The sequence below is a fragment of the Argiope bruennichi genome, chromosome 6 (assembly GCF_947563725.1).
Source record: "Argiope bruennichi chromosome 6, qqArgBrue1.1, whole genome shotgun sequence".
NCBI lineage: Eukaryota > Metazoa > Arthropoda > Arachnida > Araneae > Araneidae > Argiope > Argiope bruennichi.
In genome coordinates, this window is record NC_079156.1 from 114512282 (window position 1) to 114537280 (window position 24999).

At 36.3% G+C, this 24999-nt stretch overlaps 1 protein-coding gene across 1 annotated transcript; it reads left to right on the plus strand.

Annotated features, from left to right (window-relative positions):
• The first annotated feature begins 271 nt into the window (after nt 1-271).
• On the plus strand, nt 272-24614 carry LOC129972993 (techylectin-5A-like). Its single transcript, XM_056087327.1, has 7 exons — nt 272-525; nt 3826-4013; nt 5912-6010; nt 7731-7894; nt 18306-18408; nt 18705-18869; nt 24239-24614. Exons 1-7 carry the CDS (start codon nt 518-520, stop codon nt 24466-24468), a joined length of 957 nt encoding a protein of 318 aa, XP_055943302.1. The 5' UTR covers nt 272-517; the 3' UTR covers nt 24469-24614.
• Nucleotides 24615-24999: the final 385 nt, after the last annotated feature.

The window sequence follows — 24999 nt, forward strand, 5'->3', positions numbered from 1 at the left end:
AATTATTACTTAATTATTATGATAATAAATTATTCTAACTTATCATGGAAATTTATGAGTCTTGTTAAGCATAAGGAATTAAAGCATTTTTTTAAAAATATTACTTTTGCTAATACAAAGAATAGAAATAAAAAATAGAAATGAATGATGTATCATTTTTTTTCTATTAGCAATTTATAAATGAGTCTTTCAACTTCCTCTTTTAAAACCGGAAATCGCAGACGAGTTCCGCTTAAAAGAGACGAATGATTTCTCCCGGATTGATGTCACATTATCCTGTGTTGCCACAGGTGACTATTAATCGAAAAAAAATATTTCATTATTTTTCAAGCAGCTTTTTCCATCCATATTGCAAAAGAGAAAGGATAAAAATATAATCACGAATAGCTTGAAAGAAGTGTCGACAAAAACATTCCGAATTCGATCGATCTGGTGAATCAATCTTTTGACAACATTTTCAGATTGAAATAAGATATTCAATATTTGAAGCATAACAACACTCGCTAGTTGTCGTTGAATGAGAATGTAAGCATTTATATTTATTTTCTCTAGTTCATTAAATATTTTTAAAGAAAATGCTATGAAATGTTACGATAGTTTAAAAATTTTGCAAATTTCTTGATATTAATGCTTTTAATATTTGTATTGCTTCATTTTCTTCTTTTTTTATTTAAAGTGATACACCTCTTGAGTACAGCTTTCAAAGTTTTTATGTTTATTTTGTATGAAATGTTAGTATATTTGGCAAATTTTATGGAATTCTGAATATTTTCATATTATTGATAGTTTAATTTATGCTTTTTACACACTTTTATTGACTTTACCGGTTTCATAATCGAGAAGATAAAATTTTGTAATCGATTTTTCATTGACGTCTTGTATTATAATGTTCATATTTTGTATACTTGCTTGTGTTTCGATGACAATACATTATTTTAATATCTTCAGAACTTAACACTTAACATCAGTGATTTTAATTAAATTCCAATTCCGTATATATGGCCATCTGATATTGAATTTAAAACTGATTACAAAATACCCTGGTATTTATTACTTAAATTATGATTTAAGAACTAAAACAAAAAAATTCTAATAAGCTATAAACAAGTATCATATTTTTTTAAAAATTTGCTGTAGAATTATTTAAACATTTATCCATTTGGAAATTATTTTATCCAAAGTATTATAATTTTAATATTAAGAATATTTGATACAGATACATTTATTTTTTTTGTTTCTTTGTATTATAAAATAATAATGGTTAGGATGAATGATTTGTTTTGATTTTTAAAAGTAATGTATATGTTAATCTACAGCATTAGAGGCGAAATAATTAAGTAAAATAAAAGCAAAAGCATCTTTAGAATCAATTTATATTTCATGCTCCAAATATAGAATTGACATTACTAACTGTTTATCCATTTTTATAACTGTGTGTGGCTATGTTAACATGAAGTTATTGTGATCACAAGTTTAAGAATTTTAAACATAGGAAAATTGCTTAAAATTATTTCAAATAAGAGATATCTGTTGCTAAAAAATAACAAAAAAAAAAAAAAAAAGAATCGTTTATATATTCATTACATAATCGAATCGAATCTTCGAATCGAATTTCAAAATCACCAACAATATAAACAATTATCACGTGTTTTTTTCAATTATCATCATATTTTGGAAGTTCTATTGTAAGCAATGTCACATTAAGGAGTCAATTCTTTTGAAATTACACTAAGCATAATTTTAACTCATATGCTTTTACTTAATATTATTTAACTTAATGTTTTGAAAAGAGAATTTTAGTAATTTAGTTGTATTTATATAAAATTATTGCAAATAAGAGAATCTTTGGCAGAGAAACAACAAGTTGAAAGATCATGAGATTTTTTTATATAAAAATCTTTGTTCTTCATATTAATCTTATTTCTCCATTCTTTTCTTCAAATCAACTTTCAAAACCTTCAAAAACTGATTTAACAACTTATTTTATCAGTTTTTGTCAGAATCAAGTAATGATTATATCTGGAAACTTATTTTTAAGCTATGTCATTTTAAAGAATCAAATTTAGTCTAATGATATTTAATTTATTATTTATTTTACATACTTTTACTTAGTATTATTAAACAATTTTAGAAAACGGGAATTTTAGTAATGAATGAACAAATTTATTTTCAGAAAGAAATAATTTTGCTAAAAAAGAATTTTATTTATAAACTAGATATAATTGCAAAGATAGAAGTTATTACTTTAATATTTCATGAAAAAATAATTTATTTAAAACTTTATAGAAAACTTTTATTATGGAATTTTGTATAATTGTTTTTTTTATTTACAATATTCATTTCTCAAATATCGTTTGCTAGTTGTACAAAATCTACTTCTATGATACTTTATGAAAATAAATATCAAATTTTTGAAATATATAAATAAACCATAACTTTTATCCAAAATTTTTTAAATGATTAATTTTTTTGAACAGTTCAAATCATGTACAGTTGCACTTCATTTATGCAGGTGTGCTGAGATTATATTAAATTTGTATAAATGAATGTTTGGCTAATCCAAAAATATTTTATTTCTTATTAAAAAACCGAAATGCACTTATAATGTATTAATTTAATAATCAAAAACACAGTTTTGTTTACATTTTGTATTTTTACACTTCTGTAAGAATACAGTTTTATTATATTTTGTACTATGCAACTATATTATACAGATTACAACTATCTCACATTGCATTAAAATATATGCTTTTTTGCATTTATCTGACAGAATTTTCTGTTTCGCTATCTTTCAGTGTTTTCACATTGGTAAAATTTGTTTTCGGATTTTTCTCTCCTCTTTCTTTTGAAGTTGCCTCGATACTAGGCTATCCAGATAGAATTAGGATAACTAGATGGATTTCTATAGTATAGTCCTTTGGAATATAATGTTGCAATCGTAACCTTAACATTTATATTTGGAATGCCATTTTTGGAAATCAGCCGCAATAAATTTAAATAGCCAAATTTCAAAATATGTGGCCTTGTAAAATTCTAGTTTTTCGTATTGAGAATGATAAAGGTTATCCTAAAATTAAACTAAGATTTCAATTTGCCACCATTCATGCAGTGAAGTGTTGGTAACTCTATTAAAAAAACAACAACCATCTGACATTTGATAGTTTAGGGTTAGCAAAAATAGAGCATTACAGAATAGAACAACTTGTTAACGCAAGATTTGAATTAAACAAAAAACACAATTCTTTTTCCTTTAAATTGCTATATTCTTATTGAGTCATTAAAACACACAGGATAAGTTTATGTATGTAATAACACGCATAGCAACTGGCCTTCGTGGTTTTACTACCACATACGCTCTCTTTTGTCGAAAATTTTGCATAAATGCGGCTGAATTTTGTTGTTGCAGAATTGAATTTCCTTCCTTAATGCACGTGTGCTTGTGGGCCTGTTAGTATATACCTTTGACTTCAAATAACTCCATAAAAAAATTTATTGGGGTTAAATTACACGATCTAGGGGGCTAATTTTCAAATATTTGGACCGTGGCTGCCAAATTTTCATTAATTTTGAAATACTGTTCAACACTGAAAACACGTTGTTCTATCGTGTAATGCTTCGTTTTTACTAACCATAAGTTATGAGGTGTCAATTTTTTTTTTATAATAAGACTGCCAATACTTTACTGCACGAATTGCGGGAAGTTCAAATCTCGCGTTAATTTTGGGACACCCTTTATAAGTAAGGTAAGAAAATGATACAAGTGATGTAATCTGTATTTTTATTGCATATAAAAATATTATATTATCAAATCTTATTTCGTTTTAGGCGACAGTTTGTCATTTGCAGTTTGAGTCTGTTGGTTTTCCTAACCAGCAGCTGTGAAGGAAACGAGGCTGATGACAACGAAATAGAAGGTAAAAGGGAACATATTTGCAGGGAGAAAGAGAAATGTCTTGCTTTAATAGACATTGCAGATGATTTAGTTTCCAAAACGAAAGTCCTTTGCTCTAAGTGTAAGTTAGATGAATAACAAATTATTTATAACTTTCAAAATGTATGAATTGGTTAAGCGTGGAATCGAAACTAAAGTAAATTGCTTCCATTGTTCTCGAAATGATTCCATGAATCTTATAATAAGTATACGTAACATTTTGATTTTTTACTATTGGTCAATGTATCCATGATATTTTTAATAATAATTATACGTTAAAATCTAAAAATAGAAAATAATCAATATGAAACCTAATTTTTAGAACACTAGTAAAAATATGTTTGAAAAGGATTTTTTATTAAATTAATTATTAACAATTACAACTTTATTATTGTCAGTTTTTTGCTGTTGTTTTTAAACCATTACGTATATTTAAATAATTCTGCATAGAAACAGAATACATATGTTATGACCAAAATTTGAAGTAAATTCAGTTAGCGAATGGGTCCGAGGTTTCAAGCGTTAACCTGAATGTGAGACTTAAATCAGTCCATTATAAAAAAGACTAGTATATTGATTGATCATTTTACAGTGGTAATGGTCAATATGCGAAATAGCCTGCTATTTTGCAACTGTCCGATTTTAGGTTCTGGCTGAATTACCAGCAAGATGTGAAAATTTCAAAGACGTTTTTCATTAACTGAGAATAATCATAAAAATAAATCTTTATTTTTAACAAAACATCCTATAAACGCCTGTATGAATCACTAAGCTCTCCTTCATTTTTAACAAAACATCCTATAAACGACTCTATGAATCACTAAGCTCTCCTTCATTTTTAACAAAACATCCTATAAACGACTCTATGAATCACTAAGCTCTCCTTCATTTTTAACAAAACATCCTATAAACGCCTGTATGAATCACTAAGCTCTCCTTCATTTTTAACAAAACATCCTATAAACGCCTGTATGAATCACTAAGCCCTCCTTCATTTTTAACAAAACATCCTATAAACGCTTCTATGAATCATTAAGCATAAGTTCTGGTAAAAGTAGAGAAATATTAGATATATAATTATCTTTAAGATGAAGTTTTTGAAAAATTTTATAAAATATTTGCATTTTTGCGTAAATTACATAAGAAAAAATCTATGAAAAAAATATATCGGTAAAATACAAATTGTTTAGAAAAATGGAAAAAGTGAAAGAAATATGGAAAATATATAAAAAAATTTTTAAATTAAAAAATAATAGCAAAAAAAGGAAAAAAATATGGTTTACATACTTATAAAGTGACTTCTTTCAAAATTTTGCAAATGACTTTAAAAGCATATTACATGAGCTAAAAAGAAAGTGGTATTTCTATCTAATATTTTAATATTGGGGATTGATAGATTATTAAAATAAAATTTCTGATTTTTTTTTTTTTTTTTGTATTATGAAGCATTAAAAGAACTATAAAATCTTTTCAGGGGAACATATTGCTTGTTCTGCAGTTTAAAATACATTCTGTTTTTAGAACAGTTATTCTGCAGTGTAGAATATGTCGAGAAATTTTTCTACCAAATGTTGACAAAAAATGTGTTTTAGATATTTAATGATCTTTTTTAAAAGAAGATTTTGCCAAAATGTATAATTTCAGAAAATAGAATTTAAACACATAAAATTGAATTAAAAAAATAAGTTAAGCAAATGTAGAAAAAAATGAAAGTAGAAATAAAATTTAAATAATATGAAAAAAATTGTTCAAAAATTGTGGATATTGAATAAAAATATTCACCTATTTCACCAAAAATTTGTAAATTCAACGTTTCTATCATACTGTCAACATATTGAAAGGCTACTCACATTTTATTATATATAAAGAAACGAATGCGGCAAGTTTAAGAGTTCAATAGACTATCTAGACATTTCCACACAAATTTTTCACTGATAATTTTTATACTACTTTTTATACTTTGCCTTGTTTTTTTAACAGCGGATGGCTCGCCCGATTGCGTGAAAAGAGAAAAATCTTCAACTTATATGGATTTTACGAAGAGGCTTCTAAAAGAAGTTAAAGAAAATTTCCCTTCTTGTAAGTATATTTAAATTTGCGTATGTTTTATGTTGAATTTATGTATATTTAATTTCTGCAAAGATGCCCTTCATAAAAAAAATAAAACATTGAAACTAACTGAAACTTGCTTTTTAAAATGCAAATTTAATCTCATTTACGAATATGGACAAATATATTTATGATTTATAATAAGATGTTGCCAACACTGATTAAGTAATTGTTTCTTGACTGTCGTATTTCTTCAAATGATACTTAAAGTGGGTTTACACTCATCCATCCAATAAGACCACGCATGCGCATAAACTGTGCTGTAGCAAATACTTATGCCGTCGATACAAGAACTTGCTATTGTCCGCTCTCTCAACCCATGCGCAATCATCCTTTTGAGCATGCGCGACATACTGGAATTTTATATCTTCTGAGTGTGAACCCAATTTCAAGCTCGCCGTCGATACTGTTTCATTGTGAAGTACAATGATTTTTTACCGACAAATAAATGAGTAATTATTTAAATCAATATAAAGAAGATGAGATGCCCTAACCATTTTTTGCTTTCTCATGGAATTCTGTTTCGTACAGAATTCTAGTAGCAGTTCTTCGTTTGTATTCTTGTTGGTACTATTCTTCAATGTTCGTATATATACGTCATTAAAGCAGGGTTCACAAGAGGTCAACTATTGCGCCCAGTAAAAAGTCACGCCTATTTGACGTTACTCCAATGGGTCAATTGCAAATGATTCTCTTATATGGACAACTATTTGCCAGTGTCCCATTGGGTTCATGTGTTATTCTTGAGATAGGCGTGGCCTTCCATTGCGCGAAATAGTTGGCCTCTTGTGAACCCTGCTTTAATGACGTATATATACGAACATTGAAGAATAGTACCAACAAGAAGAACAGTTACTAGAATACTAGAACGTTGCTGTAGATGTTGAAATCCACTTACTCAGCGCCTTAAAACTGATTATTCAAACCAATCATTCCTGCACAGTTATGACCAGGGTTTAATAAAAATTCTCGTGGTTTTAAAAAAACCCTACCATAATTAGAATAAGTATTTTGTTAAAAGAAAAAGAAAAAAACTTTATATGGAAATCATTAAAAATACCGAAAGAATGATTGAATCTGCTATTGAAATTAATAATAAAAATTTATTTTTATTAATTAAATAATTTTTTAAACTCTTTTATTAATCCTTGATATGCTAAGAGGCCGCGGTGGCCTTCTGATGAAGTCTCGGCTTCGAAACAGGAGGATTTCAAGTTCGAGATCCGATTCCACTCAAGAACCATCATGTTGGCGGGTCTGGTACTCACTAAATCCGGCGGAGGCCAAACGTCCTCCCATTGGTGCGGTGTGGGAACTTGGAGAGGGGTACGCCAGCTCAGATGTCACCCTCGTCACCTGAACGTGGTTCAAAACTACGAGGTCCGTCCCTAAATAGCCCTAGTGTTGCTTTAAAACAGGACATTAACGTAACTAAACCTTTATATGCTAATGTAATTTTAGACAAACTTAACAAGGATGTTAACGATGTAAATAAAAATAATTAATTTTTTCAGTGTTAAAATATTTAAAACAAATAAGGGAAATATTTCACAATCAAATAAAAAACTGTTTAAAATTTATGGATAAATTTATAGCTTTGCCTAATTCATATAAAAATAATTAAAAGATATTTTTGGTAATTATAATATTAAATCCATTTCAATAACAATAATACCATTTTTTTGTTCAGGTAAAACTTTCGAATGTGGCGACAGACCGCGAGACTGTTCTGAAGTTCTTGCGAACGGACATAAGAAAAATGGCATCTACAGTATATACCCAACGAGTCGTTTTGTACCGGAGAGAACTCTCACTGTATATTGCGACATGGAGACGGATGGTGGTGGATGGACGGTAAGTAATAACTTTTCATCACAAGGTCATTATAATTTATCTACATAGAAACTTCAAAAATAAATAAATAAAAATGATGGCCAAATGTGAAGAGATGATGATCATTGCGCTTCAAATTAGATAAATATTGTAGCAGATTGTGCCATCGAAGCTGAAAATGAAGGTCAGTGAAGGTGTGTAAAGTTGAGTGTGGTGAGCAGACTAAAAATAAAAAATGTCAGTGAAATAATAATTTTTTTTTTATTCTGCTACCCAATGAGTATTGTTCAAGAAACTTCTGAGGAATGGAATCTGCTGAGGACTTCGTTGTAATGGCCATATTTTAAGTAAATCATCAATATATCTTGCACAGCCGCATACTGAAAAATCAAATTTCCATGCCATTACTGTATTTACTTCTTATACCTAGAGGTTAAGAACCTTGAATTCAAGCACTTCGTGACACTTCTTTCAAATCGGCAAATCGAACTCGCCCGAACAGTAGCAATGTGAGGGAGCCTTAACGAATTCAAGAAATTTCATCAGCTTTTTTCACTTCTGTCAATAAAAAATCATTGGAGCTTTTTATCTTTCAGCTTATCACCTTGAAAGTATTCTAGAATAATCTCTTCACTATTCAACAGCTGATCATTTCTTGATGCATTAAGTAAAGATGATAAGTGATAATAGTCTGAACGGAAATTCTGCAGTAACTGCAGCTAAACTCAAATTGGAAAAAAAGAGCCATAATCTTAGAGTTTTAATTTGATTGAGTTTTTTTATTTTCATTTGGGAATCTCAGAAAACTATTATTTATATATTAATCGATAAAATGGAACGAAGAAATCGATTATTCAGTAATCATGTTCAAATTAAATTTAAATTTGCATATTTACATTTGCATGAATAATTTTGAACAAACAAAAACCACCTTGAATCTCTGTGATTCACACTAAGAGTCTAATTGGTTGAAAAAAAATGATGTAAATATAGTAAAATTTGCCTTTAACAAAAATTATACTGACTAATTCTTTTTGATGGCAATTATTTTCATTTTAGTTGCCTGTTGTAAGAAAAATTATATTAAAAAATTATGTGTTGCATTTTGAGTTCGTGCAAAACGTCTAAAGTTTTAAAATTAAGACAGAAAACTGAAGTTTCGAACATAGTCACTGTGGTATTCTAAATAATAAAAGGTTATCTTTGAAGATAATTTGCTGGAGATTGATTTTGTACAAACGTTGCAATGAAAGTAATTGACTGATAACTTTTCGCAAAATTCATAACTTTTTTGAAAAATGATTAAAATTCATTACTAGAAAGTGGTTGCTATTCAATTTTTCCCACATCTTATCTAATCATTCAATCGACGGAGATATGTCAAATGATGTTTATATATTCAAAGATGCTCTTTTGGGATCCATTTTGCTAATCATATTTTAGCATTATGAAGAAGCAAAATTGAATAAATACAATCATAATGTTTATCATCTCTGTAACTGAAGCAGAATAAGTCTAAGAGAATAAACGAAACAATATTGTTACGAATCTGTAATGCTGCTTCCCAGCATAGTTGGTTCTACCATCGGAAAGAATGTTTTACAGTCATCGGTATTGGGCGGAGTCCGGTGTCGCGTCGGAGGGTCCCGGAGCTTGGCGACAAACTTGGCAACCATTTGGCGACTTGGCGACGAATTTGGCGACTTCGGCGCCAAATATAGATTATACCCGAAACTTCGAGAATTTTCCCGATCCGTCCATTAGGAACGGAGATACGCCTCGAACGTTCCTGATTGGTTGAGAGGCGTCTAGCCCCACCTCCTGAGACCTATAAAAGGAAGCGGCCGCAGCTGCTAGGGCAGATTAGTCGGAATCGACAGCAAGAACTGGCCTTCCAGAGATTAGCGGAGCAGCGACGGAGTCAAGTGAGTGCTGAATTAAGTTGTGCGCTACGGTCTGCATTAGAGTCTGTTGTGTGCTGTTGTCTGCACGTCTCGGCTGAAGATAATTGTGTGCTGTATATAGTTGTCGTCTTTGTGTTGTCCTGTGTGTCTTCGTGTAAATAAACGTCGTTGTTTCATTTTCTACTGCCGCCTGCTGATTGAGTGTTCTCCACACCATATAACTCCCACTATTCAAACGAACCCCGAAAATTTCGTAACATTTGGTGTCAGAAGTGGGATAGTGGTCAACAGTGTATGGTGAAAACGAGATACCAAGCAATAATGGCTGATAACGGTAATGGTCAGATCCTGGCCCTGTTGGCTGAGATGAAGAAATCTATGGAGGAGATGAAAGCCGGATTGGAGAAAGAGATGCGTTCCGGTCAAGAAGGAATAGAGGAGATGAAAGCCAGATTGGAAAAAGAGATGCGTTCCGGTCAAGAAGGAATAGAGGAGATGAAAGCCGGATTGGAGAAAGAGATGCGTTCCGGTCAAGAAGGAATAGTGGAGATGAAAGCCGGATTGGAGAAAGAGATGCGTTCCGGTCAAGAAGGAATAGAGGAGATGAAAGCCGGATTGGAGAAAGAGATGCGTTCCGGTCAAGAAGGAATAGAGGAGATGAAAGCCGGATTGGAGAAAGAGATGCGTTCCGGTCAAGAAGGAATAGAGGAGATGAAGCAAGGGCAAGAAAGATTGGAGAAAGAGATGCGTTCCGGTCAAGAAAGAATGGAGGAGATGAAAGCCAGATTGGAGAAAGAGATGCGTTACGGTCAAGAAAGAATGGAGGAGATGAAAGCCGGATTGGAGAAAGAGATGCGTTTTGGTCAAGAAAGAATGGAGGAGTTGAAACCCGGATTGGAGAAAGAGATACGTTCCGGTCAAGAACGAATGGAGCAGGAGCTTAAGAAGGACATCGCAAGTGTTAAAGAGGTATTCTCCAGCATCATTCAAGAGAAGATGAATGCAATTGAAGATAAGGTGGCTTCATTTGAGAATAAGGTAGTTTCAGTGGAAACTAAAGTTTTGAAGATGGAAGAAAGTATTGACAAGGTTCGAGAAGATATCGGAAAAGAATTTGAACAGAAATTCGGAAAGGAGATTGAAAGCCTGAAGAAGCAGATTTCCCATGAACATGAGCAATCCAAAGTGATAGTTACACCTTCCCTAGCGACGATTAAACTCTCGACATTTGAAGGAAAAACATCCTGGCAAGTATACAAAACACAATTTACTATGGTAGCGGAAGCTAATGGATGGGGTCCTTAAGCTAAAGGGTTCACTTGGCAGCTTCGTTAAGAGGATATGCTGCCGACATCCTTGAGACTGTTACGGAGGAGCAAAGACATGATTTCCAAGCTCTATCGAGTGCACTTGAGCTGCGGTTTGGAGAGAAGTGCACTAAAGAATACAGCCGATTGCAGTTAAAGTCCCGCTATCAAAAAACGGGTGAAAGTCTTCAGGAATTAGCTGCCGATATTCAGCGACTTTCCCATTTAGCATTTTCCGATTGCCCAGTTGAGACACGTCAAGATCTGGCTCTCCAGCACTTCATAAATAGTGCGCGGGACCCGGAAACACAGAAGGCTCTTAGACTAGCAGATGTCAAGGATATAGGATCTGCTTTAGTCTTTGCACACAAAATAGAGGCTGCCCAGCAGGCCACACGCAAGAACCGACACCCAATTAGAGCTGTCTCTGCTGCGGATTCGGACTTTGATTTCGTGAAACAGATTGACGATCTGCGAAGAGAAATTCGGAGGTTAAAAGATCGTAATTATGGCGGAGGTACGGAAATTCGGTGTTGGGCTTGTGGTACAGCCGGACACGTCCGTAGGAACTGCCGGGTTTCTAGAAGTGGTGAAAATAATTCTGCACCACATCAGGGAAACTAATATGTGGCCATTTCGCGGGGCGGAGGTGTCCAGATAGTCAACAGCCCCATTTCAAAGTATTTCATATTTCATCAATAAATGGCGGTGACAATGGACTTTACGTGATAGGACAAATTGGTGACATCTCATGCAATATGGTTGTCGACACTGGAGCCAATGTGACCATAATAAGAGAAGATCTGGCACGAAAATTAAAATTTAACATAATTTGGACGCCGCCCTGCATTACATTACAGACAGTGACGGGAGATAAGAATTATGTGCATGGGAAAGTCAACCTCACTATACGCTTTGGAAATATAAACTACCACCATACGGCATTTGTAGCAGAAATTACCGACCTTGCATTCTCGGACTAGATTTTCTGCGGAAATACGACTTTAAACTGGACTTCGGAAATAGTAGAATGAATTCGAAATTTGAAGACATCACTCTTTTTGGACAACACGCTGAACTGGAATCTAGCCAGAAAATAATAGCTAAAACTGACATCTCCTTATCGCCCAGGACTGAATGTGTAATACCCGGTTTGGTAGCAGATAACCGAAAATTCCGATTTGGTGTAAGGGATTATCCTGACACAGACTGTGCCAGAGCAGGAGTGTTGGTAGCTTCGTCGGTAGTGGACCTCTCAAAGTCAGTCATCCCAGTGAGAGTGGCTAACATCAGTGATAAGACAAAGATTATACAGAAAGGAGAGGTGCTAGCAACTTGCACTCCTGTCACTTGTATAGACCGGAAGTGTAATAGTCAGGACGTTTCTTCAGACGATCTAGTCCAAAATTTGCTGCAGGATACAGATTTATATGAAAAACAGAGGTGTGCTGCTAGAGAGTTGATAAAAGAATTCCAAGACTTATTTTCTCGTACATCTGAGGACTTTGGAAGGACTCAACTAGTAAAACATCGAATTAATACAGGAGAGCATCCTAGGTAGCACCCCAGACGACTACCATTCGCTAAACAAGAAGAAGTCCAAACACTAATTAAAGAAATGCAAGATAATGACGTAATTGAGCCGTCATCAAGTCCTTGGGCATCCCCCATCGTCTTAGTAAGGAAGAAAGACGGCTCTACTAGATTTTGTGTGGATTATCGCCGGTTGAATGATGTCACCAAGAAGGACAGCTACCCTTTGCCAAGGATAGATGACACGCTTGATACACTTGCCGGCAATACCTGGTTTTCTACCCTGGACCTCAAGAGTGGGTATTGGCAAGTAGAAATCCATCCTGAAGATAAAGAGAAGACGGATTTCACCACAGGACAGGGGCTATGGCAGTTTACGGTTATGCCTTTCGGTTTGTGTAATGCGCCAACAACATTTGAACGCCTTATGAAAACAGTTCTCGGAGGGCTTTCTTATGAAGCCTGTCTGGTTTACCTCGATGACATCATCATCATGGGGCGTTCCTTTGAAGAACATCTTCAAAATGTTAGACGTGTGCTGCAAAAGCTGAAGGAAGCTAACCTGAAATTAAGCCCGTCCAAGTGCCACCTATTCAGGCATGAAGTCACCTATCTTGGGCATATCATTTCGGCAGAAGGTGTTCGAACAGACCCGGATAAGATATCGGCTGTAAGACACTGGACCTGCCCGACGGATGTTCACCAGCTCCGGAGTTTCTTAGGCTTATGTACGTATTACCGGAAATTCGTGAAAAACTTCTCAACAATCGTCAGATCACTCCATAAGCTGACCGAAGCGAAACAGAAATTCATCTGGACGGACGAATGTGACAACGCCTTCAACAAGCTCAAAGACGCCCTAACATCTGCTCCCGTCCTGGCCTATCCTGAAATTGGAAAGCAATTTATTCTGGATACGGATGCAAGCCATGAATGCATCGGAGCTGTGTTGTCCCAAGAAATAGACGGACAGGAGTGTGTCATCGCCTATTTCAGTAAGTGTCTGTCCAAACAGGAAAGGAATTATTGTGTGACCTGGAAGGAACTTCTGGCTATCGTAAAGGCCGTAGAGAACTTCCACCCTTACCTCTATGGTCGAAGGTTTCTGCTTCGTACAGACCATGCTTCATTGACCTGGCTATTGAATTTTAAAAAGCCAGAAGGTCAAATAGCCAGATGGATACAGAGACTACAGGAATATGACATGGAAATTCGCCACCGAAAAGGATAAGCACATGGAAACGCAGATGCTCTTTCGAGAAGACCATGGTCGGAGAACTGCAATTACTGCTCTAGAGTTGAAAAGAAATTTGACATGGTAGATCCTGTAGTTCGCCAAGTTGCAACACCATCAACATCAGAGTCTGATCCATGGAGTGACGAGAGCGTCCGGAAAGACCAACTAGCTGATCCTGAAATAAAACCAATAATTGAATTTAAAGAGTCAACAGGCGGAAAGCCTAGCTGGCAAGACATCGCCCCTATCCATCCTACAACGAAGCGTTACTGGGCTCTTTGGGATTCTCTCCATCTAAGAAACGGTGTGCTGTATCGCAAACGGGATTCTGGCGATGGAAAAGCATTCAGATGGCAATTAATACTCCCAAAGACAAGAGTATCAACAGGCCTTAAGGAACTCCATGGCAGTCCGACTGGGGGTCATTTTGGTGTTACGAAGACTTTACAAAAAGTTCGAGAACGGTTCTACTGGAATAATGTGCGAGATGACGTGGAGAAGTGGTGTCGCACATGTGATCCCTGTGCTGCATGTAAAGGTCCTGGGAAACGCATTAAAGGAAGACTGCAGCTGTATAATGTGGGGGAACCTTTCAAACGAATAGCTTTTGACATTCTAGGCCCTCTTCCTAGGTCATCAGAGGGCAACAACAACATCCTGGTTGTCATGGACTACTTCACCAAATGGCCTGAAGCGTATCCCATTCCTGATCAAGAAGCCCCAACTGTTGCAGAGATTCTAGTTCAAAACTGGATTTCAAGATACGGAGTTCCTCTACAACTGCACTCTGATCAAGGAAGAAACTTCGATTCGGCTGTTTGCAGGAGACTGTGAGATACTCGGCATCGGCAAAACTCAAACTACGGCTTTACATCATCAGTCAGATGGCATGGTAGAGAGATTCAATCGGACCATTCTGAACAGTCTCTCTCTCCTGGTGTCCAGCAATCAACAGGACTGGGACAAGAAACTGCCCCTTTTCCTACTCGCCTATAGAAGTGCCGTTCACGAGACTACTGGCTATTCCCCATCCCAAATGCTCTTCGGACGTGACCTTCGTCAGCCTGCGGATCTACTGTTTAGCCGGCCTCCAGATGCTCCCTTGGTGCCTGAGGAATATGTCGAGAACCTCCGGACACGGATGGAGGAGGTGCATCATCTGGCCAGAGATAGGATCAGCATATCTTCAGAGAAGATGAAGATCCGATACGATGCTAGAGCAATGGGACACAATTTCCACGAAGGAGACCAAGTGTGGTTATGGAATCCGAAACGTCGCAAAGGACTTTCTCCGAAGTTGCAGACCAACTGGAAGGGTCCTTATACAGTCCTTAAAAGACTGAATGACGTTGTGGTATTGATAAAGAAATCACCACACTCAAAACCGAAGGTGATACATTGTAACAGGCCTTACCTTGGCCAAGGTGACTAAGATCTTTTTAATTCAGACCATGGTCGACCATTATATGATAAATAATGTAAATCATTTATCTTCTTAATTTTGTTATTTTAGTATTGTAATTTATTTCTGTATTGCTCATGTATTTTGTAATTATTTACGCTGTATGTCATTTTGAGTATTTGTTATTTATACTTGCTTATTGTGTGAATATGGTAATCCTGTAAGTAGATGCCTCTTACTCAGATATTGTACTGCCCGGAACGTGCAGTCCTTAAGAGGGGGGCAATGTTACGAATCTGTAATGCTGCTTCCCAGCATAGTTGGTTCCACCATCGGGAAGAATGTTTTACAGTCATCGGTATTGGGCGAAGTCCGGTGTCGCGTCGGAGGGTCGCGGAGCGTAGCGACAAACTTGGCGACTTCGGCGCCAAAATAGATTATACCCGAAACATCGAGAATCTTCACGATCCGTCCATTAGGAACGGAGATACGTCTCAAACGTTCCTGATTGGTTGAGAGGCGTCTAGCCCCGCCTCCGGAGACCTATAAAAGGAAGCGGCCGCAGTTGCTAGGGCAGAGATTCTACTTGCGTCCAGTATTAACTTATGCCTGCCCTGTGTGGGGATATGCTGCCAAGACTAATCTTAGACTTATTGAACGCCAGCAAAATAACTTAATTAGAAATTTCTGCAATATGAAATACTACATGGCCAATACAAATATGTACTTATGCGTAGACTATCCCCCTCTTAAAAAATTCATTAAAAATCTAGCCACTAACTTCTTTAAAAACATGGATAAGAATGAAAATGAAGCAATAGCTAAAATCCCTAAATATAAACCATCTACAAACTCTAGAAGACCCCGTAATATACTACTTTAATTTATCTCAGCCCCTTAGTTTTTCTTCCTAACTTTTATTTTTTCAAACTCAAATTATACTGTATCTCAATAGCCAATTCTAGCTCACAAGCAGTAAAAACTTACTAAGCCCAACGGCAGCGTACCCCCCCCCCACTCTCACCCTAATATCAGACAATCACAATGAGTCCTGACACTCGTCATCTCCAAATTTCGTCGAAGACGGCCACGGCAAAGTATAGACAGCAAAGCACTGTGAAGTCTCTCCTTACCGGGGATAAGCCCCTGCCGGGGCTAGGCGCCCCGTCAACCCAACCATCATGCTAGGGCAGAGACCGGCCAGGCTTCATTTCTTTCTTGCAACTGGAGAGGACGGTCCTTCGGACCGCTCCTCTCGAAGTAAAAAGTCCACGGCATTCATGTGAAGCCAAGTCAACTTGCATCTACTCACTAGCCATCTACAGGAGATAGCTTCTGTTGGAAGCGGGCTCTCCTTTAACTTCAACCACTCATTTTTTGCTAGGGCAGAGTAGTCGGAATCGACAGCAAGAACTGGCCTTCCAGAGATTAGCGGAGCAGCGACGGAGTCAAGTGAGTGCTGAATTAAGTTGTGCGCTACGGTCTGCATTAGAGTCTGTTGTGTGCTGTTGTCTGCACGTCTCGGCTGAAGATAATTGTGTGCTGTATATAGTTGTCGTCTTTGTGTTGTCCTGTGTGTCTTCGTGTAAATAAACGTCGTTGTTTCATTTTCTACTGCCGCCTGCTGATTGAGTGTTCTCCACACCATATAACTCCCACTATCCAAACGAACCCCGAAAATTTCGTAACAATATCTTTTATCACGTTTTCATTGAGAAGAATGGTAACTTATATTTTATCCAATTTATGAGTTTTTAGTAGTCCGCAGCATTAAAAATGTTTGAGGTAGTCTTATAATTTATTACAGGCTTCGAAGTTAGAATTCTTGCTTTTAGTGCCCTCTTTTAAGTCAGCTGTCGGTCCTGTTATCTCTCACATATCATCGGAGTCAACAATAGGTTCTATAGGTGACAGAGAAAAGCGTGCAATTAATTTATAGGAACCAGGCAGGAATATAGATAATGCTGTTAATTGCTGTTAACAATAATGCTTCATAATGCTGTTTACAAGTATCCCAAATTCGTTTGTAGGACTTATTTTGGAAAGGAATTACTGCTAAGTCCGATTTGCCCACGAATGCCATCAGAAATGCCTAAAAATTTAGCCTCTTCTACAGCCAAAGTAGAATCACATTGCCCAGTTTTGATTGCTGCTGTCGTATGCAGAAGTTACTGAAATCAATGTAAATACAATTGATTTTAATAACAATCAATTTAATTTTTAATGTTCTAACTTAAATCCATTGCTTCGAAATTTACACAGGTACTCTCAAACTATCAAGCAATTGTTTAACAAAATTCTCAGAGAAACCTCCGTTTCCTCATCTCTCTGTCTTAGATCACATAAATATCGGAATATTACTCTTTGAAGAGGAATAAGAAAATTAATCGCTACAACTGACTGCAGGCATCAGCCTGTAGGTTGCGAATTATGTCATGCTCTCGCCTCCTGTCATCACAACCAATCGAATGAATGCCCAGATCATTAACATCCAACTATTTAATTTATATTAATTTATATGATTATAGATTGCACTTGCCAATGTCACATGACCAACATATCGCCCACTAAGTTCGCGAATCACGTTATTGTCTTGCACTTGCCAATGTTACGTGACCAACATATCGCTCACTAAGTTCACGAATCACGTTATTGTCCTTCTCCCCTTTTATTTCCCTGTTCATTTTAACTTCTATTTTTATCTTGTTTGTAGCATTATCTAGTGTATCTTCAGTATAATATTTTTTTTACCTTGGTTACTATGAACCATTTGCCCTACAGTATATCGTTGAATGAAAAACTGCATATATTTGTACAACAGTAAAACACTGTAATCGATACAAAAAAAAAAAAAAGAACACGTGGTTTTGACAGATTTCCATATTTCAGACCTCCTTGAATTCTAAAGTCTGAACTGTCCAAGGTTCATCTGTGAGAAATTTGGTAACTTTAGATGGAAGGCCAACCTTGAATTCAACAAAAAGTACATCAATACACATACAATCATCTTTATTATTAAAAGAATAATAAAAGAAATTCTTAATTTCAGGTGATTCAAAGGAGGGGTAATTTCATCCCTCAGCAAGACTTTTATCTGTATTGGAAAGATTTCAAAAATGGTTTCGGCGATGTTAAGCGAGATTTCTGGTTAGGTATGTACTCTAAATCCAAAATTTATAAGTTTTTTTAAATAATTTTTTGTAATTTTTATTTACGTTCCTAAGGCCTAGTTAGTCTATATTTTTGTATGCACGTAAACGTGATCTTTCAAAATGCAATGAATTTAAATAAATCAAATTTGTTATGTGATCTAATTATTAAAATTATAGCTCTTTGTCAAAATTTGGTTTGCAGTTTTTGGCAATTTATCATAAAAATAAACACAAACACTTGTTATAATATATAAATGAATGTTTACATGTGTATTTTCTTTTTTAATTATCATCAGGTAATGACAACATCTACGCACTGAGCAATCAAGGTCCAGTGGAGATTCGCATTGAACTGGAGGATGCCAGGGGAAATCGTCGCTATGCTGTTTATAAACACTTTCGATTGGAGGACGAAGAGCATAAATACAAATTGTGGATTAGTAATTACACAGGAGATGCAGGTGAGTTTCTTTCTTTTTTTTTCTTTTAGAAAGCCACAATACCATTTAAAAAACTAAAATTAATCCCAAATAGTGCCTCATAATATGGGGATACTGTCAAATACATAGATAATACTTATGCCGACATTGTTTTCCCAAAATGTCATATGATAATTTAGCTATAGCATAGCAGCGTAGCATTTGTTAAAAAAAAATTTGTTGTAGGAGAATTGCGATTACACTATGATGTCTAAATTTGTTATGCGTCGTTGGTCAATCATGTGAAGTGGGTGTGACATTCTAAATGTCGTATATTTGTTTTGTTTGGAATTCGATTTATGCTATTTTAATATAAAAATGTTGACAACTGGAAGAGACAAGGACTTTATTATTTTTAATAAATAAGAATACCCGTGTGTTTGTTGGCGTTTTAAGGGACCGAGACACTCTAACCCAAAATTCCCAAATTTAGCACAAATATATTTTGGAAGGTAGGAATGTGCGTCTTAGATAGGAGTCTCTATGGATATTTAGCGTCAGAAGAGTTTGGCGATTTACCAAAATATTTTCATAAATATTACATGAAAATTGATTTTTAAATCATTTTAAAAATAAAAAAAATTAACTTTTTAATAAGATCAATTTAATATTTTTTTATAATTTGAATAAATTTTAAAAATATTTGTATTATAAAATTTGCAGCAATTCTGTTCAATGTTGTAATAAAATTCAAATATTTTACATTGTTTAGTAAAATATTCAAACGTGTCCTTTTCTTTTGTTATTAATAGCTAAAAAAATGAAGATTCTATTTACATTTTCCAAGCTTGTTGAAATATAACGCTGAATTTTCCGGTTTAAGTTTTTATTGCATTACATTTCTTTTTTACTTTCACATATATATGAAATACCGAGAAAGTATTATAATCGTCAAAAAATTCGAGCTCGGAATTTTGACGAATCTCAGCACTTTACACTTTTCTGAGTTCGAAAAACACTTTTTTGGAAAATGGCTATCTGTCTGTCTGTGACAAAAGTAACTCAAAAATGCTTTGAGGCAGACGGATGAAATTTGGTATACAGGCTTAAAACTAATTTTGTAGATTTCTGTTAACTTTTGAGCAAACTCTTTCAGAGGAAGTCTGTCTGTTCAGCTGTTCTTTTAATAGTTAACTATATACGATATAGCTAAATGGATAAAACTATAAAAGAAAGAGATCTAGATGAATAAAATTCAATATAAATATATAATATCAATATAAATATATAATATCAATATAAATATATAATATCAATATAAATATATAATATTGTTACGAAATTTCCGGGGTTCGTTTGGATAATGGAAGTTATATGGTGTGAAGAACGCTCAATCACCAGGCGTCAGTAGAAAATAAAACAACGACGTTTATTTACACGAAGACACACAGGACAGCAAAAAGACGACAACTATATACAGCACAAAAAACGATTATCTTCAGCCGAGACGTGCAGCATACAACCAGACTCTACTTCAGACAGTAGCGCACAGCTTAGTTCAGCACTAGCTTCACTCCGTCGCTGCTCCGCTTCTCTCTGGAAGGCAAGTTCTTTACCGTCGATTCCGACTACTCTCCCCTAGCAGCTGCGGACGCCTCCTTTTATAGGTCTCAGGAGGCGGGGCTAGAAGCCTCTCAACCAATCAGGAACGTTCGAGGCGTATCTCGGTTCCTAATGGACGGATCGGGAAAATTCTCGATGTTTCGGGTATAATCTATTTTGGCGCCAAAGTTGCCAAATGGTCGCCAAGTTTGTCGCCAAGCTCCGGGACCTCTGACGCGACACACGGACTCCGTCCAATACAGATGACTGTAAAACATTCTTTCCGATGGTGGAACCAACTATGCTGGGAAGCAGCTTTACTGATTCGTAACAATAACAATATTTAATATCAATATAAATGTTTAATATCAATATAAATATTTAATATAATTAATAATTTACAGACACCCATCAAATTTTGAGCTAAACAGAAAAAGTGGTTGATCGTCTGAGTGGTAAAAAAATATCAATTAGTTAAATATAATAAATGTGGTACGGGGTTTTGTGACTGCAATTGTAGCTTTGTGTCAAATTTGTTTCAATCGATTTGGAAGAATACATCTAAAGCCCAAATTTGATTTTCGGGTACTTTTAACCTCATGCCATGGATTGATCGCCAAAAATGACATGATTCAGTAAATTCACTCCAAATTTAATATTTCATAACTATCCCATGCCAACTGCCATGCAAGGTGTTTTCTGGGATAATACTTTTATTAGAGATGGGAGAAAGTTTTGGTTCCGCTGGTTTGTGTAATCTGTTATCATTGTACAGTAAGTTGTTATATATTCTAAGAAATAAATCCTTCCTACATTACTTTTCCGTATCTAAAATGATTGGGAATTTTCTATCTCTGTTATGTACCTGGTGGATTAAAATCTCTTAAAATGATTCCTGTTTCGGCCTTTGATTGCCAAGATGAGCTAGACGGGTGGAATTTCTGGATTTTTTTCAAAATTAACTAATCAAAATAGTTAAATCAGTCCCCAAAGTAAAAGGCGCGTGAAAATTAACTCCATTGAAGTTCTATTTTCCCCCCAAAATAATCAAAATAATATTTTATATTAATAATTATATCATAAAAGTTTGAATCTAACAATTCTACCAAATTTCCTGACGTTAGAGCTATATGCCCTCGTCTAAACTAGTTCCAATTAATTTTAATCTTACCGTAACTTACAAATTATAATAACGATTTCAAATTATGACGTGGAGGTTTTCATGACTATGTAGTGAAACTTATAAGCCAACTAACAGCCTCGAGACATGAGCATTCATTTTGTCTTGTGGTCTTGTTACTCGGCTGCTAACTACAAGGTCCCAGGTTCTATCCTCGCTCATAACATTACCGCCACATTGATGACTTCGGACGACGAACCTTCAATCTTCGTACAGCTGTTGTGGCGCCATCTATCTGCAGCAACCCATAGTCGTCAGATTCACTTGACTCAGCAACACAAAGTCGTCAGACTCACTTGGCGCAACAACATCAGCAACCACTCACCTACACACGCTCGCCATAACGCTTAGCGCTACTCAAATGGGTGCAGGCGCATTAGATTCAACAGCTAATACATCACCACTCAACAGTCATATCGTTCAGATCATTGGAGGGAGAGTACTGTGGTGAACCTTATAAGCCAGCTAACAGCTACGACACATGAGTATTACTTGTGGTCTTGTTACTCGGCTGCGAACCACAAGGTCCCAGATTCTATCCTCGCTCATAACATTACCGCCACATTGATGACTTCGGACGACGAACCTTAAATTTTCGTACTGCTGTTGTGGCGCCATCTATCTGCAGCAACCCATAGTCGTCAGATTCACTTGACTCAGCAACACAAAGTCGTCAGACTCACTTGGCGCAACAACATCAGCAACCACTCACCTACACACGCTCGCCATAACGCTTAGCGCTACTCAAATGGGTGCAGGCGCATTAGATTCAACAGCTAATACATCACCACTCAACAGTCATATCGTTCAGATCATTGGAGGGAGAGTACTGTGGTGAACCTTATAAGCCAGCTAACAGCTACGACACATGAGTATTACTTGTGGTCTTGTTACTCGGCTGCGAACCACAAGGTCCCAGATTCTATCCTCGCTCATAACATTACCGCCACATTGATGACTTCGGACGACGAACCTTAAATTTTCGTACTGCTGTTGTGGCGCCATCTATCTGCAGCAACCCATAGTCGTCAGATTCACTTGACTCAGCAACACAAAGTCGTCAGACTCACTTGGCGCAACAACATCAGCAACCACTCACCTGCACACGCTCGCCATAACGCTTAGCGCTACTCAAATGGGTGCAGGCGCATTAGATTCAACAGCTAATACATCACCACTCAACAGTCATATCGTTCAGATCATTGGAGGGAGAGTACTGTGGTGAACCTTATAAGCCAGCTAACAGCTACGACACATGAGTATTACTTGTGGTCTTGTTACTCGGCTGCGAACCACAAGGTCCCAGATTCTATCCTCGCTCATAACATTACCGCCACATTGATGACTTCGGACGACGAACCTTAAATTTTCGTACTGCTGTTGTGGCGCCATCTATCTGCAGCAACCCATAGTCGTCAGATTCACTTGACTCAGCAACACAAAGTCGTCAGACTCACTTGGCGCAACAACATCAGCAACCACTCACCTGCACACGCTCGCCATAACGCTTAGCGCTACTCAAATGGGTGCAGGCGCATTAGATTCAACAGCTAATACATCACCACTCAACAGTCATATCGTTCAGATCATTGGAGGGAGAGTACTGTGGTGAACCTTATAAGCCAGCTAACAGCTACGACACATGAGTATTACTTGTGGTCTTGTTACTCGGCTGCGAACCACAAGGTCCCAGATTCTATCCTCGCTCATAACATTACCGCCACATTGATGACTTCGGACGACGAACCTTAAATTTTCGTACTGCTGTTGTGGCGCCATCTATCTGCAGCAACCCATAGTCGTCAGATTCACTTGACTCAGCAACACAAAGTCGTCAGACTCACTTGGCGCAACAACATCAGCAACCACTCACCTACACACGCTCGCCATAACGCTTAGCGCTACTCAAATGGGTGCAGGCGCATTAGATTCAACAGCTAATACATCACCACTCAACAGTCATATCGTTCAGATCATTGGAGGGAGAGTACTGTGGTGAACCTTATAAGCCAGCTAACAGCTACGACACATGAGTATTACTTGTGGTCTTGTTACTCGGCTGCGAACCACAAGGTCCCAGATTCTATCCTCGCTCATAACATTACCGCCACATTGATGACTTCGGACGACGAACCTTAAATTTTCGTACTGCTGTTGTGGCGCCATCTATCTGCAGCAACCCATAGTCGTCAGATTCACTTGACTCAGCAACACAAAGTCGTCAGACTCACTTGGCGCAACAACATCAGCAACCACTCACCTGCACACGCTCGCCATAACGCTTAGCGCTACTCAAATGGGTGCAGGCGCATTAGATTCAACAGCTAATACATCACCACTCAACAGTCATATCGTTCAGATCATTGGAGGGAGAGTACTGTGGTGAACCTTATAAGCCAGCTAACAGCTACGACACATGAGTATTACTTGTGGTCTTGTTACTCGGCTGCGAACCACAAGGTCCCAGGTTCTATCCTCGCCCATACCAATCCGCTACAACCACTTTGTCACCACACCACGGAGCTCCGAGACATCACGACGTTTTCGTTGCCCGAAATAAACCCAGGGTTCTGAATTATTGCATCTGCATTTTTAATCGTCATGTTTCAATTTCTTTTGCGCATTTTAGGCGACGGCATGTCAGCTCACAGTGGTAAAAGATTTTCCACCAAGGATGAAGGCAAAGCGAGTGCAGTGACAGCGTTGAAGGGTGCCTGGTGGATTAACGTAGACTGGGCTCATTCTCATCTGAACGGACTCTACTTACCGGGACAGGACGATCCGAAGAGCATTCACTGGTACGAGTGGCTTCAAAATGAAGGATTGGCATTCACAGAAATGAAAATTAGGTTGAGGTGAAATCGTGTGGAATGAAGTCAATATTTCATAGAATTGTAGTTAGTATTGTTTTTAAAACTGTAATGCAGAAAATGTAGTAAAACATGAAAAATTTGATGCTGGATGATATTTTCTTCTCTTGTTTGAATAAAAATAAATACAATTTACGAGTGTTTGATTTCTCGTTCATTTTATTTCAAATGATTAATTACTTTGTGAAACAAAGGAAACATTTTTATTTTCTCATATTAATAGTATAGAGAATGTATTGAATTGTTAAAAAATTCGAATTCGAGATTTTGACGAATCTCCGGGTTTCAGACTTCTCTGAAATCGGAAACATTTTATAAAATGTCTATCTGTCTGTCTGACCGTGACAAAGATGGTCCAAAAAGGCTTTGAGCTAGATTGTTGAAATTTGGTCTTTTACCAAATCTTTGTACGATCAAATACTATCTTTATACCAAATTTGTAGATTCCTATCAGATGTAGAGAAAAATCCGTTCAGAGGAAGTCTGACTGTCTGGCTGTTTCATTTAATATGATAATAAC

What these genes read in the sequence shown, in the direction of transcription:
- LOC129972993 (XM_056087327.1), top strand. An exon ending in CGGATGGTGGTGGATGGACG is followed by an intron (nt 7,895 to 18,305) that starts GTAAGTAATAAC and finishes TCTTAATTTCAG; the next exon opens with GTGATTCAAAGGAGGGGTAA. An exon ending in TAATTACACAGGAGATGCAG is followed by an intron (nt 18,870 to 24,238) that starts GTGAGTTTCTTT and finishes TGCGCATTTTAG; the next exon opens with GCGACGGCATGTCAGCTCAC.